The sequence below is a fragment of the Podarcis liolepis genome (assembly GCF_965112155.1).
Source record: "Podarcis liolepis genome assembly, chromosome: 15".
NCBI classification, from domain to species: domain Eukaryota; kingdom Metazoa; phylum Chordata; class Lepidosauria; order Squamata; family Lacertidae; genus Podarcis; species Podarcis liolepis.
This window is the reverse complement of record NC_139566.1, coordinates 5,722,189-5,738,317: the sequence shown is the minus strand read 5'-3', so window position 1 is coordinate 5,738,317 and position 16,129 is coordinate 5,722,189. Positions and strand designations below refer to the sequence as shown.

The 16,129-nt window shown below is 48.6% G+C and overlaps 1 protein-coding gene and 1 long non-coding RNA gene across 2 annotated transcripts; one reads left to right on the top strand and one right to left on the bottom strand.

Annotated features, from left to right (window-relative positions):
• Positions 1–2,640: 2,640 nt before the first annotated feature.
• Positions 2,641–12,247, bottom strand: SF3B4 (splicing factor 3b subunit 4). Its single transcript, XM_083477241.1, has 6 exons — positions 12,090–12,247; positions 11,162–11,290; positions 7,642–8,184; positions 5,425–5,616; positions 3,455–3,625; positions 2,641–3,160 (listed from the first exon to the last, which is right to left on the bottom strand). The coding sequence occupies exons 1-6, from the start codon at positions 12,121–12,123 to the stop codon at positions 2,976–2,978; spliced, it is 1,254 nt and encodes a 417-aa protein (XP_083333367.1). The 5' UTR covers positions 12,124–12,247; the 3' UTR covers positions 2,641–2,975.
• A 17-nt stretch (positions 12,248–12,264) lies between these two features.
• LOC310694408 lies at positions 12,265–14,954 on the top strand. Its single transcript, XR_014519670.1, has 3 exons — positions 12,265–12,472; positions 14,591–14,676; positions 14,802–14,954. It is a non-coding gene; the product is annotated as an uncharacterized lncRNA (long non-coding RNA).
• The last annotated feature ends 1,175 nt before the right edge of the window (positions 14,955–16,129 follow it).

Genomic DNA, 16,129 nt, shown 5'->3' with positions numbered 1-16,129 from the left:
AAAGCATAGCCTCTGCCATGGACAGTAACCTTTGATAGCCCTCTCCTCCATTAATTTGTCCCGTCCTACGGGGCTATCACTGCCCCTTGGGAGCTAGTTTCATAGTTTAACCACGTGCTACATTAAGGACTTTCTCACCCCTTAAACGTCAGGTAACCTGGTACCCAAAAGAAATTTTGTGCAATTCCCCCAAGCAAGGACTGATGGGAGTTCCAGTCCAAAACAGCTGGAGAACTCCTGGGGTACATGAAAATAATCTGTTTTAAGGCAACAACTTCTGAAATCAAAATGTCGGTGGCAGAGAGACCCTTTGCATAATGTTAAACCCTCTCAGGTTACCCTCTCAGGCTGTCAAGGAAGGTGTCAAGTTCTCCATGCACTGATTCTTCTTCTTTTAATTGAATTGCTGGCTTAATTATCAGTTTCCCTCCCTGTGATCACACCGAGTGAGTTGTTCCGGAAACTTGTCAATCACGTTCTGCGTTATACACAGTTTCCCCCGGGGCACGTTGCGAAGAACCTTTTGCTCCGCACAGTAACCAGTATAGTGTTTCCACCCTGCTTTTCTTGCGCAAACCTCAAAAGAGGGGAGCGTTACCCTCCAAAACTGACCCTGGGAAGGCAGAGAGCAATTTCCTCCCAAGACCTGGCATGGCTGGCATGTTCTTATCCTTGTTAAGCTGCAACATCTGCACCAAACAGCTTAAGAGGAAAAGCCAAGTGGCCTATCCTTCAAGTTCTCCATACAAACTGATTGCATTTTAAGCCATAGCTCAGTGGCAGAGAATCTGCCTTGCCCCAGGTTCAATCCCCCAATGGCATCTCTGAGTAGCGCTGGGCAACAACTCTGCCTGAAACCCCTGGAAAGCGGCTGCCAGTTAGTGCAGACAATCCTGAGGTATATGGACCAATGATCTGACTCAGTGTAAGGCAGCTTCCCACGCCAGCTAGTCTGGGAGCCTTTTTTGGCAGGGTGAATAATAATAATAATAATAATAATAATAATAATAATAATAATAATAATATTTATACCCCACCCATCTGGCTGAGTTTCTCCAGCTACTCTGGGTGGCCCCCATCAAGTGTTAAAAACAATACAGAATTAAATATTAAAAACTTCCCTAAACAGGGCTGCCTTCAGATGTCTTTTAAAAATAAGATAGCTGCTTATTTCCTTGACATCTGATGGGAGGGTGTTCCACAGGGCGGGTGCCACTACCAAGAAGGCCCTGTCTGGTTCCCTGTAACCTCGCTTCTCGCAATGAGGGAACTGCCAGAAGGCCCTCGGCGTGGGATCTCTGTGTCTGGATTGAACGATGGGGGTGGAGACACTCCTTCAGGTATACTGGGCTGAGGCCGTTTAGGGTCTCTTTGAATTGTGTCCGGAAACATACTGGGAGCCAATGCAGATCTTTCAGGACTGGTGTTATGTGGTCTTGGCAGCCGCTCCCAGTCACCAGTCTAGCTGCTGCATTCTGGATTAATTGCAGTTTCCAGGTCACCTTCAAAGGTAGCCCCACATAGAGCACATTGCAGTAGTCCAAGTGGAAGATAACCAGAGCATGCACCACTCTGGCAAGACAGTCCACGGGCAGGTAAGGGTCTCAGCCTGCGTACCGGAGCTGGTAGACAGCCGCCTTGGACACAGAATTAACCTGTGCCTCCATGGACAGCTGTGAGTCCAAAATGACTCCCAGGCTGCGCATCTGGTCCTTCAAGGGCACAGTTACCCCATTCAGGGCCAGGGAGTTCTCCACACCTGCCCGCCTCCTGTCCCCCAAGAATAGTACTTCTGTCTTGTCAGGATTCAACCTCAATCTGTTAGCAGCCATCCATCCTCCAACCGCCTCCAGGCACTCACACAGGACATTCACCACCTTCACTGGTTCTGATTTAAAAGAGAGGTAGGATGAATAAAGGCCCCCCCAACAAAAAATACTCACACCCCTAAGCTGCAGGTTTTGGAGGTGAAGCAATTTTTCACTGAACACACCCAGAATAAAATCAGCATTAAGGATTAGGGTGCCAAAATGCTGAACCCCACAGCCAACCACCTATGACAGACTGCACATAGCCCCGAAGGCATTCGTAGACAGTGCCTGGCACCCTGTTGGACCTTCGTAGGTGTGGTGGGAATTATAGTATATCTTTCATAAGACAGCCTACATGTGAAGAGATGTAAAAAAAATAAAAAAAAAGTGTGAAAGGGTATTGGTAAAGAGAATCTGCTTACTCAGACTGTCTTTAAAGTGTGTCATGCAAATTTGCACAGGAAAAAGAGCCTTTGAGAGCAGACATCCTGTTCATCTTGCTGAATCAGGCATCCAGATCAGACGATACCCGCTTTTCCTCTGAGAATGTGACTTAATTCCTATACATGTGTAAATGTAAGGTGGCGGAACGCCTCTCTAGAAGCCTGTGTGATGCATAGGCCTCTAGACTCCACTTTTGTGGGTTCCCCAGCAGCTGTTGTTGTTTTTTACCAAGTAAAGCTTAGAGATCACAACTGGTCTGGTTAATTAAGAGAAAATCCACCACAGAAGCCTAAAAATAACCAGATGGAGCCCTAAGGATGGGTGGGTGCTGGTAGAAGGAGCACTGTTATTTTTTCTTTTTTTAAAAAAATAATAATATTAGGAGCATCTTCCCAGACTTTTATTTGCAAATCACATGGCTAAGTTGGGTGTCACAAAGAGGAATTGTAACAACAGTCATAAAAAAATAACGTTAAAACCCTGTTCTGTCTTCCAGGAGGCAATGGAGCTAAAAAAATATTAGTAACATGAAGGATAAGCAAAGACCCTCAACACTGCCAAGTTGGTGGGCAGCCTCTTTTCACGCAGGGAAAGCAAAAACACGAAACACTGGAATGTTTGTCCGGAGAAAAAAGAAAGTAAGTGATAAATCTGAGGAATCCGTGGAAGGAAGGAAGGAAGATCCTTTTCTTACGCCGGCCTGTGGTCGGGCTGTCTTGCCTAGGGGGGCATGGGCCCCCGCATGGGCCCCCGGGGCGGCACCATGGGTCTCTGGGTGGGCCGAGGGGGGAGAGGGATGCGCTGGTAGCCGTAGGGCGGGGGCCGAGGGGGCCCGTTGTATCCGTGGGGTGGCATCAAGGGAGGCGGCCCACGCATCCCGTGTGGGGGCATGGGGCCGGGATGACCTGGTGGAGGAAGAAGAGGAGGTATCTGGATTAGACAACAGCCCGGGAGAAACAAGGGACAGCACAGAACAAGCAAGTGCCCCCGCCAAAAGAAGCAGGAAAGGTTTAAACCCCCCCCCCTCACACACACACTTGTCTGTATTTGAGATCTGCAGTTCCACTTCATGCAAATGAAAGAACAGGGCATAAGGAAGAAAGCAGCTGAAAAGATTCACCTCCCAAAGGAGTTTCTGCACTAAACAAAAAGAGAAACTTGGAAGGATACTAACCGCCCCAAGGCTTGTCGGCACTTACCCATCGGCGATCCAAAGTGAGGGCCCCGGGGCGGCATGCCCATGGGCGGGGGGCCAGGGTGGGGCATGCCTGGGGGAGGGCGAGGGGGCGGCTGGCCTCCTGCCCCCGGTGGTCCTGGGTGATGAGGGCCCATCCCGGGCATCCCGTGATGTACTTGCATCTGTGGCATTCCTGGAAACGCAGGTGCAGACGTTAGTAGTGAGTATTCGCAGTAGCGTTATTTGTTATCTGCCCTCCACCCCAAGATCCCAGGGCAGGTGCAACATCAAAGCACAATGTTAAGTTTGAAACTACAGTGGACGCTCGGGATGCAATCGTGATCCGTGCGGGAGGCACGTTCGCAACCCGCAGCGCTGCGTCCGCACACACGCGGGTCGCGATTCGGCGCTTCTGCACATGCACCAAAACCCAGAAGTAACCCGTTCCGGTACTTCTGGGTTTGGCTCAGTACACAACCTGAAAACGCGCAACCTGAAGCGTCTGTAACCCGAGGTATGGCTGTACAGTGGTGCCTCGCAAGACGAAAAGAATCCGTTCTGTGATTCTCTTCGTCTAGCGGTTTTTTCGTCTTGCGAAGCAAGCCCATTGACGGATTAGCGGATTAGCGCTATTAGCGGCTTATCTGCTGATCGGATCAGCTGATAAGCGGTTTAGCGGCTTAGAAAAGGGGGGGAGGGGAAAAAACCAGCAGGAACTCGCAAGACATTGTCGTCTTGCGAAGCAAGCCCATAGGAAATTCGTTTTGCAAAGCACCTCCAAAACGGAAAACTCTTTCGTCTAGCGAGTTTTCCGTCTTGCGAGGCATTCGTCTTGCGGGGCACCACTGTACTTGCAATTGCAAAAAAAAGATGGGTTCTGAAAACTCAAGCGTCAGGAACCAGGGTGAAGAGGTAAGCCTTCAGCATTTGCTAAAAGCTGCGCAGTGAGGGTGCCAGACACACCTCTGCACATCTTACAAGACCCTTAACTGTTTGGCTCCGGGGTGCCTCAGGGACTGCCCGACCCCTCATATCCCTGCTCAATCACTAAGGTCTCCAGGGAAGTCGCTGTTAGTGGTTCCCCATGACCCAGGTGCTGTGCTGCAGTCGATATCAAGGGCCCAGTTCCACAAAATAAAAAGTGAATAAAATAAGGAAGTAAAAAGCCCCCGCTGGGCACCAGAAGTTCAGCAGGTAAAGGGCCTGTTGGACCTCAGCTGGAAGTGAGTTCCATAGGTCAGACAAGCCCGCTCCCTCCTGACATTCCAGTGCCCAATGAAGATTTTACTCCAGCAAGCAATTTTAACTGAAGTCTGGTTTTATGATTTTAATCGGATTGTATTCTTTATACAGTCGTACAGTGGTACCTCTGGTTACGTACTTAATTCGTTCCGGAGGTCCATTCTTAACCTGAAACTGTTCTTAACCTGAAGCACCACTTTAGCTAATGGGGCCTCCTGCTGCCGCTGCGCTGCCGGAGCACAATTTCTGTTCTCATCCAGAAGCAAAATTCTTAACCCGAAGTACTATTTCTGGGATAGTGGAGTCTGTAACTTGAAGCTTATGTAACCCGAGGTACCACTGTACCTTGGAAGTCGAATGGAATCCGTTACCGAAGTCCGTTCGACTTCCAAAATGTTCAAAAACCAAACTGTGGCTTTTGATTGGCTGCAGGAAGTTCCTGCAGCCAATCAGAAGCCCCGTCGGACGTTCGGCTTCCAAAAATAGTTCACAAACCAGAACAGTCACTTCCGGTTTTGCAACATTCGGGAGCCAAAACGTTCGGGAGCTAAGCTGTTCGAAAACCAAGGTACGGTTGTATTGTACATTGTTAAATTGCTTAGAGACTACAGTAAGCAGTATAAAAATTGTTTAGTTAAATTGAAAATAGTAAGTGCCCTAAGAGGAAGGCAGAGGTCCACTGCAACTGAGGGTGTTGTGGTTATTTTGCAGAGAGAGGGAGGAAGAGTTGCCCCCAAAGGCAAAACGTACCTGGATGCATCCCACCTGGAGGGAAAGGATGCGGGTGGGGAGGGTGTGCCCCTCCAGGAGCACCTCCGGAAGGCGGTCCTGGGGCACCGGCGCCAGGCGGCATGGGTGGGGGCGGCATGGCTGGCGGCATCCCCGGGGGCATGGCTCCTGGTGGCGGCACTGGCGGAGGGAACGACCCGGGTGGCGGGATGCCTGTGCAGGGTGGAAAAGAGAACTGTAAAAGATACTGGAGGAAGAGAAACCCTGAAATTCCATACAACAAAGATCCCACTCTGTTAAAAGGAATGCTCGTAAGAGCGTAAGAACAGTTGGCTGGATCTGGCCAAAGGCCCATCTAATCGAGCATCCTGTTTTCACAGCACAGGAGCCAACAATAAAATATTTGTGGGGCTGGGCCCCCACAAAGTTGATGGACATTCGCTTTCAGATGGGTGTGTGATTGATTATGCGGGGCAGGGCTTACCTGGGCCCCCGCAGTATTTTATTCAAGTTCGCACCCCTGTTTCACAGTGACCAAGCAGATGCCCATTTTGGGAAACCCAGAAGCAGGACCTGAGCAGAGCATTCTCTCCTCTCCTGTGGTCTCCAGCAACTGGCATTCAAGAAGCTGGAAACCACAGGAGCAGTGGAGACAGAGCAGAGTCCTTGTGCTAGAAGCCATTGCAAGCCTTCTCCTGCTCCATGAATTTGTGCGATCCTCTTTTAAAGCCATTCGTGTTGGTGGTCATCACTGCCTCCTGCAGATATGGGTTCCACAGAAGTCCCTTCTTCCATCTGCCCTGCATCTTCCTTTGAGATCTACCCAGGCGCACAGCTACAACAGCAAACCACCAGAACAACAGAAAACTGGTGCGCCCTTGAGCCTCGGCCTTACTAGTTAAAGCGAAGCCTACCACCCAACTGATCAACTGAAGCTTGACCTCAAGGGAGAGGGACATCAACTCCCATTACCTTGCATCTAAGCAATGTGACCAATAGTCAGAGGTTATGTGAGTTGGGGTCCAGGTGTCTCCCATGAAGATACCAACAAAAGGCAAGTTCGGTGATATTCTCAATACCCCTGATGAGCTGTTCAACTCCCAAGATAATACTGTATCCTTTGGGAGTGTGCTACCTGCAAGCCCCAGTAAAAGCTTGGACTGCCAGGGCGAAACAGGTGCAAAATGCCGGCACCCTGTCATCTACAACTTCATTAACATCTATCTACAACTCCACTAGCATCTCTCGGTATTGTGAATAACACCAAACTTAACCTTTTGTTGGTATCTTCATGAACTTATCTAAAAGACTGAGTTAAGCATTTGAAAAATCTATTGAAACCACACATTATAAGTTCATCTTAGGCTGGGTAGTTTGCACGTCTCTGTGGCTTTGTTCAATGTTTTGTATTTTTCTGAGAAGGTTGATAAAGAATGTATAATTATTATTCTGTGTATATCAATCACCAACGTGTTGCATGAGTCGCACTACTTCTATCAGCAGCACAGGTTGAATTTTTCTAGCCCAAAGGGAAACTGGCAAGCTGGACTGAATCACAACAGCACTCTTCCCTCTTCCAGTTTCCAGCAACCAGCCACTGATAGCATTACCCTCTGTGACTTTCTTTAATTCGGTAAGTAGAGCCTGGCTGCTGGATCAGGTGAGTAGTCCATTTAGTCCAGCCTCCTGTTCTTACAGGGTCCAAATACCCCTAAGGGCCTAGGAGTCGAGACTGCCTGTGGATCTGGAGGCTCCATAAGGACATCAGAAGAGCCTGGCTGCTAGAGCAGACCTGCATCCCATCCTGGCAGTGGACAACCACAATGGGAAGCCCACAAGCAGGAACTGAGCTGAAGAGCGTTCTTCCCCCAGTGGTTTCCAGCTCTTCTGAATCACTACTTTGCTTTTTAACCTGTATTTTAAATTGTTTCTTTCTTTTTCTTTTTTTTCCTTATTATGTTTTTACTGAAATTTTATTGATGTTAGCTGCCCTGAGCCCAGCTCTGGCGGGGAGGACGGGGTATAAATGAAGTTATTTATTATTATTATCATTATCATTATTGTTATTACTACTGCCTGTGGAGGAAGAACATTGCCATCATGGCTACCAGCCAACTCTCAATGCTCTCGAATCCCATGAGATAGAGACACAGGGAGAGGGATTGGGGAGAGAGAGACCTAAATTGAAAAACACCAGCCAGTTTAGAAATATCGAAAGGAAAAAAGGGGGCTGCATACCTGGCGGGGTGACGCCTGGCCCCAAGGTGGTGACAACCGGGGTGGGCACCGAGGGCGGAGGAGGGGCGTCGGCGAAGAGCTGGTGGGGCCGGTCGGCCTGCGAGAGGGGGTTCTGGGCAGCCAGGAGGCGCTCGGCCGCCGAGCCGTGCCTCTCGCCCTTGGAGTCCTTCTTGAAGGCGTAGGAGACGGTGATGGGGCGGTTGCACAGGTACTGTCCATTCATGGCCTCAATGGCGGCGTCGGAGGCGTCGAAGCTGGCAAAGTTGATGAAGGCGTACCCCTTGGAGTTTCCCGTGTCCGGGTCGCGCATGATCTTGGGGGTCTGGAGGATGACCCCGAAGGCGCTGAACGTGTCGTAGAGGAGCTTCTCATCGATCTCCGGGTCCAGGTTGCCGATGAAGATGTTGGCGCCCACGTCCAGGTTCTTGTTGTGGGCCGAGGCCTTGTTCACCCGGATTGGCTTCCCGTACAGCTTGATCATGTTCATGATCTTGATGGCGTAGTCGGCATCCTCCTCGCTAAGGAACTCCACAAACCCATAGCCTGGAAGGAGACGGATGAGAAAGACGCTCAAAATAGGGTTGCCATGAAATCAAGTCTAAGCGTCTAGTTACTTACGAACGAATCACATATCGACGCAAATTAAGAATGGATAAATATGAAGAAATCTGGAAGGAATACTTAAGCAATTAGGCGGACAGTGGTGGGAAGTAGGGGGAGGAGAGGTGGGGGGAAATTGTTAAAAAGGTGTAGTTATGGGTATATCAGTACTCAAATCTGAATTGTTAAATTGTGTTATTAGTGTTATTGTGGTTTTAGTTGTATATGTTTTTTGTTGTTGTCTGTATTGAAAAAATGATTAAAGCGTCTGCTCAGTAATTTTATCGGAACTGAGGGAAGATGGCAGCTGCCAGCAGCGAAAAGACCTTTGGATTGATTCGGCAGAAACAACAATGTGTGAGGAGATGCTGTGAACTTATAGAGGGGAATCATAGACATAAAATCCACACAGAAACACATCATTGTTTGTTTTAACTCGCTTGTGGGAGCAACTCAGAAGCTGTGAAAGAAGGAAGGTTAACAACAGAAAGAATTAGAGGAAACCATCGGAAGTGACTATGAAAAGCAGTAGAAGTATGAGATGATCAGAACTTGAAGCCTGGGACGTCCTATTAAAAATTTATAATTTGGCAGAATATTCAGATTACTTGATATGTATATGTATACTTAGGAATATTTAATGTGATTTGATTGGATTGTTAAAGTGGAAAATTTAGTAAAAATGAATTTTTAAAAAAATAATAAAATAGGGTTGCCAAACAGTGAAAATCTGGACAGATTGGAGAGGGGTTTTTTTTTAGCAAAGCTGTTGAGCTTTTGGAGCAAAATTTATATGCCATTTTTGAGCTGGTTTTATGGAAAATTGGGCAAATATGGCACTGCCGGATTTTCGACATTTCCAGACAATCCTGGCCATATGGCAATCCTAGCTTAAAAGAACACAATGCAGTGTTTGTGTATGAGGATTGTAGACGTCCAAGTTCAACTCAAGAGCAGACCCAATGAAATTAATGGAACCCAAGCTAGCCACTAGGTTTAATGCATCTGCTGAGAGCAGATGGCAACTCACTGTCCCTTTACAAAGTGGTTCCCAAAGATGTTGGTGGGATTACCTGGGGAAAGGTGACCCGAAGAGGCCAAGGGGATGGCAGGGAGGTGCTAGAGATATAAATCATTTAAGAAGCTGGTACCACTGGATCAAGTTCATCAGTTTCGTTGAATTATTATCATTATTGCTGCTGCTGTTATATTTATACTCAGTCTTTTTTATATATTTATACTCTTTATACTCTTTATTTATACTCTTTATTTATATATTTATGCTATTATATTTACACTCAGTCTAGGTGGTTCACAGATAAAAAACCAAGGATAGCTAAAAGCATTGGGGGGGAGGAACCATCTTTAAAAAACAGTTACCGGTAAGCATTGATAGAATTCAAACTATATACATATACAAAATATGTTTAAAACATACAAATAATTACAATAAAAGCAGCCCAACACCAGCCCTTTCATTAAAAGCAGTCAATTCCCCTAAGCCTGTTGGAACGGGTTCTTCACCTCCCTGAGAAAGGACAAGGAGGACGGGAGGTTCAAAGTCTGGGAGCGGCCACCACCAAGAAGGCCCTTTCCCATGTCCCCAGCTGTCAGGGTGGCAGTATTGAGAGAAGGGTCTGCCCCAAAGATCTCAAAATCTAGGCAGGTTCACATGAGGAATTGTGGTCTTTCAGAGACCCAGGACATGCAGGGCTTTATAGGTCATACGCAGCACTTTGAATTGCGTCCAGAAACAGACCAGTGGATCTGTTCTAGCAAGGGAGTCGTATGTTCCTTATAACCAGTCCCAGTTAATTAAACTAAATAGCTTTAATTGGATTTTCAGTAAGCATGCAATTAATCGTAAGAGCTCTGAATTTTATTGTGTTATTATCTTCCTCGCTGTGACATGCAAACCGCTATTCTAAATAATGCTTTTAATAAGGTAGTGGGCACCTGGGATAAGTTTACGGAACCAGGTGGTGGTGGTCCCAAAAGATTCGGGAGCCACTGCTTTGCTGGGTGGCGGAGAGGGGTTATTTGCTTGTTTCAGTTTGCACTGTATGCGACCTGGGATAAATATCATGGAAGGAAGGCATGTGACTGCTTTAAACCACTACCATTTTTACATTATAATTGTTTTTAAATGCACATATTGTTTTTGTATATTTAGAATCGTTTTTGTCCTTTCCTTGTTTCAAGGTTGCAAGTGTTTCATTTGTTTTATAATGAATTATTTTGTTGTTGCAGCCCACAGGGGCCTTTTTAAAGGGTGCGTAAAGAAAGCTAATTAAATAAGCAAACCTACAGGGTAGGTGCTCTGCCATAGCATAGTGGAAGAGCACCCGCTCTGCATGCCCGGGTTCAACTCCCAGTGGCATCTCATGGTAGGGTTGGGAGAGAACCTCTGCCTGAAATGCTGGAGAGCTGCTGCCAGTCAGTGTAGACAACACTGAGCTAGATGGGCAAATGGGTCTGACTCAGGAAAAGGCAGCTTCCTATAATGCTAGGTGCACCTTATATGCACAGAAATTACTGACTATTCACCCCCCAAGGAGACAATTCTTATGCACGTGAGTGAACTGGACTTTTCTGCAAGATAGGTGGGACCATCGCTGGCTCATGAGCAAAGCCAAAGGAAGATTTATGGCTCAGGTTGGCCATCCTGGCTGACAACACATGGGAGCTGGAGTCCAACAACATGGAGGGTGCCATGTTACATCCGCTGACAAACGTGCTCCCTTGTTTCTCAACCTTGGGTCCCCAGATGTTGTTGGACTACAAATCCCATCATCCCTGAGCTCTGGCCTTGCTAGGGATGATGGGAGTTGTAGGCCAATAACATCTGGGGACCCAAGGTTGAGAAAGGCTGCTGCAAAACAACACACTGCCTTCGCTCCGTGCTCTTGGCATCGCTTACCTTGATGCTGGCCAGTGACTCTGTCTTTGGGCATGTGGGTGTTGACGACCGGACCTGCCTGGAGGAACAGCTCCCACAGGAGAGGTTCGCTGACCTTTTCGTCCAGGCCTCCAACGTACACAGTGGCATCTGGAGCGGAGAGGAAAGAGACACACACATCAGTTGCATGGACAGAGAAGGCTCTTCAGAGATCTCTCCAGCAACTCGTCCAAATGAATGCACTACAGGGGGTTGGACTAGATGACCCCTGGATCCCTTCCAACTAGCCTATGCAATTCATGGACATATAAGCTAGACATGTACACTGATTGTCACTTCAAGTACGCCTGAAGTTAGTTGCAACTTGATAACATTTCAGTAGACACCTGCACTTGCAAAAGCCGAATTATTAGCAATAATTAGCATCCACTACTGCAAATGAAAATAGCAGCTTAAATTTAATAATAAAAACAAAAGTAGCTTTTAAGCGGTAGTAGTAATAATAATAATAATAGCGCCTTTAATGTCACCCACGCCATGCAAAACGGGGACTCTACCCCAATGTAGACTGGCCTGACAGTAAGTGTGATGATAGATATAGCCTCACGCACTGCTGAAATCTTTATTATTAATTGTAATTAGCCTCTGTTGCTATTAACAAGAACAGCTTTAACTTCACCCACCCACTTCCAAAACGGGGAAGCTCCCCCTATATAGAGACTGTACTGTTAGCAATAATAATTAGCATCTGCTACTACTACTGATTATTATTATTACTACTACTACAGCATTAATCCCTCCCTATGCAAAGGCAATGGTCCTGCCACGCCAAGAGGGGAGGGGAGGTTTTTTTGGGGGGGCTCCAACCCATAATAGTCCCCCACTTCAACAGCCTCCGCCCTGGAGAAGAGGGAGCTGCCGGGACCTGCCCCCCAGCCCCAGCCCTCACCTTGGTTCCTCTCAGAGATGGGCCCAGCCGCCATCTTGGCGCCACTTTCCAACCACCTCGCGACCCCAACGCCTCAAGCACGACGGCCTCCCAGGAGCCACTGCCGACACCGCCCCGCCCACCGGAAGCGGCGCGTACTACCGGCGATCCTGAGGCGCTGTCGGCCATCTTAGGAGCGGGCAGTTAAAGAGGGCGGATAACCGGACGTGACGTTGTGAAAAAGCAGTTCGGCCCTCGTCAAGTTTAAACGGAGGAGGTGAAATGCCCGGTCCGGCCGTGTTAAGGTGAAAGCGGCGCCGCCATTTTGAAAGAGGGCGGGCGGAAGTTGCGGTACGTAAGAAGGTTCTAACGGAATAAACACGCTATGAGGTAATTCTAATATCGTGTCGTAATAAGATGTATATTATAACACATATTATATATATATATATATATATATAATACACAGACACACACACACATACATATATATTTGTGTGTGTGAATGTCATTTGTTTTTTCACCTCAGGGTTTTCTCCTCAGAAATTGTTCGTTTTGCGACTGTTACTATATTCCATATACAGTACTGTATTTGGAGTATAGTACGCAGTATCGTACGTTAATTGTACGCAACAGGAAGCGGTAAGGTCGAAATGGCGGTTGGTTGGGGACGTCACTTCCGGTACCATCCCGAGCGTGGCGTGTCCATGCCCTCCCAATACAGAACACACGGCGAGGGAGAGAAAGCGGCGCTCCTTGCGCGCAAGAGAGAAAAAGGCCGAAAACGCGGGCAAATCAGCGTCGGCGTAGCTCCACCTCGTCCCTCCCCTCCCTCCTGATTGGGTCACTTGCTCTCCAGCATTCGAAAAAGACAGGACTCTGTTTCCCCCAGATTTAGCAGGAGGGTGAATTTGGGATACAGTATATGCACATGTACCTTTTAATGAGGGTGAAAGAGGAGACCGCGAAATATGGTTTGAAGCTCAACATCAAAAAAGCTAAGATCATGGCCACTGGTCCCATCACCTCCTGGTAGATAGAAAGGGAAGAAATGGAGGCAGTGAGGGATTTTATTTTCTTGGGCTCCATGATCACTGCAGATGGTGACAGCAGCCACAAAATTAAAAGATGCCTGCTTCTTGGGAGAAAGGCGATGACAAACCTAGACAGCATCTTAAAAAGAAGAGACATCACCTTGCCAACAAAGGCCCGTATAGTTAAAGCTATGTTTTCCCCAGTAGTGATGTATGGAAGTGAGAGATGCACCATAAAGAAGGCTGATCGCCGAAGAATTGATGCTTTTGAATTCTGGTGCTGGAGGAGACTCTGGAGAGTCCCATGGACTGCAAGAAGATCAAACATGTCCATTCTGAAGGAAATCAGCCCTGAGTGCTCACTGGAAGGACAGATCCTGAAGCTGAGGCTCCAATACCTTGGCCACCTCATGAGAAGAGAAGACTCCCTGGAAAAGACCCTGATGTTGGGAAAGATGGAGGGCCCAAGGAGAAGAGGACGACAGAGGACGAGATGGTTGGACAGTGTTCTTGAAGCTACCGGCATGAGTTTGACCAAACTGCGGGAGGCAGTGGAAGACAGGAGGGCCTGGCGGGCTCTGGTCCATGGGGTCATGAAGAGTCGGACACAACTAAACAGCTAAACAACAACAATATGCACATATGCAGTGGCTCAACCAATTGGGCTGCTTGCACCCCATACATTTAAAGCACGAATTTCCATCCACCCCAAATCTTGGCAAGTTTAGTTTACCCCTTGCAGAGCTACAATTCCCAGCACCCTTTACAAACTACAGTTCCCAAGATAACTTTGAGGGACCTATGCATAGCTGTCAACATTTCCCTTTTTTTAAGGGAAATTCCCCTATTCCAAATAGGATTCCTCACAAGAAAAGGGAAAAGTTGACAGCTATGGGCTTTAAAATGTTTGCCGTGTTGCAGTCCCATTGAAAAACAGCAAGATTCTAGTCCTCATGGTAAGTTTTGCCTTTTGTGCAGAAGGCTTGTCTCAAAACGCACTCCCACTTCCATTTTCTTCTTCTTCGCATTTTTACCCCACCTTTTTCTCCAAGGAGCTCATGGTGATGTGCCCACTTCTCCCTATCTCCTCCTTTCATCCCAAAACCAGAGAGACATCACCCAGATTACACAGCTAACAATCAATATATTTCCCCCGCATAGCACAAACGCTTGGCTTGGGTGAGCAGCATAACATGAAGAGGGCACAGAAAATGTACAGAATCGGCATAACAGTAGTTCCCCAAAGCCCATCGTAAGTTGGGCTTTCACAAATGGGACATATTTGGGCCTGAGGCAGAGATGTCCAAACTTTTTTCAAAGAGGGCCAGATTTGATGAAGTGAAGGGCCGTGAGGGCCGACCAAATTTGTTGACCTTTTTTTACGATGGAAGTTGCTGAGCTTTCTTTATGATTTTACCCCAAAGTTATTGAGCTTTTTAGGATTGAAGTTGTTGAGGGGTTTTTTTTTTAGGATTTCTTTATCCCAAGAAATAAACTGCCACAGGGGCTGGATTGAACCGACCGGCGGGCTGGATTAGGCCCCTGAAACGGACTTTGGACATGCCTGGCCTAAGGTGAGTCACACCTTCCTGTGCGGGGGGGGTGTCCTGATTCTAGGGACATACGACAGATGGAAAAATAGGAGTGAGGATCTTCCATATGACATATTTACTAAGAATTCATCCTGGCTACTTTGCAGGGAGATTAGAAGACATTGGCTATTTATAAAGGATTCATTCCGATGTGTTTCCAGGGAGGTTAGATGATGTGTCGAAGCAGATGTCATCCCACAATTTTGCAGTGTATTTCCCATCTCTTTCAATTCCCTCAAAAGTTCGCTCTTTTAGGGAGGCGGGCTCAGTGGCGTAGCGTGGGGGGTGCCAGGGGTGCCAGCCGCACCGGGCGCAACATCTGGGGGGGCGCACTCGCCACCTCCAGAGTCGCCGAAGAGCCTCGGGGCTCAGCTCCTTTGGGAGGAGGGGTCGGGCTGGGTGACCAGGGGGAGTAGCAGGCGCTAGCAAGGAGGTCCGGAGCCGGAGCCTGGCCAGGATCGGGCGCGGGATGGGGCGCAAGAGGGACGGGAGAGTCGAGCCTGTCCGCCCCGCGAGGACTGCTGCGAAGAGGCGGGAGGGAGAGGAGGCCCCTTGGGAGGAGCGGGCAGGTGCTGGGGCGGCAGTGCCGGGCGGGGGCCGAGGGGTGGGCGCCCCCCTGCGCGGGCATCGCCTCGCCGCCGCCGCGGGCTTGGCTGGGCGACCGGCTGAGGGGAAGCGCCAAACAAGGCCAGGATCCAGGCCCCCGCTCTCCTTATTTGGCACCCATTTCCGGCTCCCGGGTGGCCCCCTCCCACCCGCTCTCGCTACCAGTGGAAAGAGAGACGGAGGAGCAGCGGAACCCGCAGCCTTTGCAGGCGCTGCCGGCCGGGAGAGGGGAGCGCGGCCCCGGCCAGCCGAGGGATCTTGTGGCGAGGAAGGAGCCCAGTCTGTGCCCTCCTTCCCCACAGAGCTGCAGAGGGAAATCAAGGTTCTCCTGCTAGTTTCTCTTCTTCTCTCCCCCCCCCCACTGCGTTACAACCGTGCCCCCCCTCTCGGTGCACATAGCACGATTGCAATCTCTCTCTCACCCCCCCCCAAGTTAAACTAATGGAGCAAGCCAGCGCCAAAGATTTGTAGACCTGTGAATACCCGGCCCAGGCAGCAGCAAGAAGCTGGCAGCGGCGGCAGGTTAGGGGTTAGGGGCGCAAATTACTTGCCTTGCCCCGGGTTAGGGGGCGCAAATTACTTGCCTTGCCCCGGGTGCTGACAACCCACGCTACGCCGCTGGGCGGGCTCGTTACTGCAGAGCTCTCCATCATCCCCTAATTGTGCAATCTGGATTTGAAAATATGTGATTGATTCCCGCCAACAAACAGTGACAGTCTGGAAACACACACACATATTTTATCCGCCGTATCAGAATGATGCTTCCAGTTTATCTTTCTGGGTGGTAGTAGCAATGACAGAACTGAATTACATGAAGCTGAAGACGAAT

Bases quoted from the DNA above. Each gene is read 5' to 3' on its own strand.
- SF3B4 (XM_083477241.1), bottom strand. From the start codon at position 12,123: ATGGCGGCTGGGCCCATCTCTGAGAGGAACCAAG. The intron at 11,291-12,089 runs GTGAGGGCTGGG...TCTCCGCTCCAG, and splicing joins CATCTCTGAGAGGAACCAAG to ATGCCACTGTGTACGTTGGA. The intron at 8,185-11,161 runs GTAAGCGATGCC...GTCTCCTTCCAG, and splicing joins AGTCACTGGCCAGCATCAAG to GCTATGGGTTTGTGGAGTTC.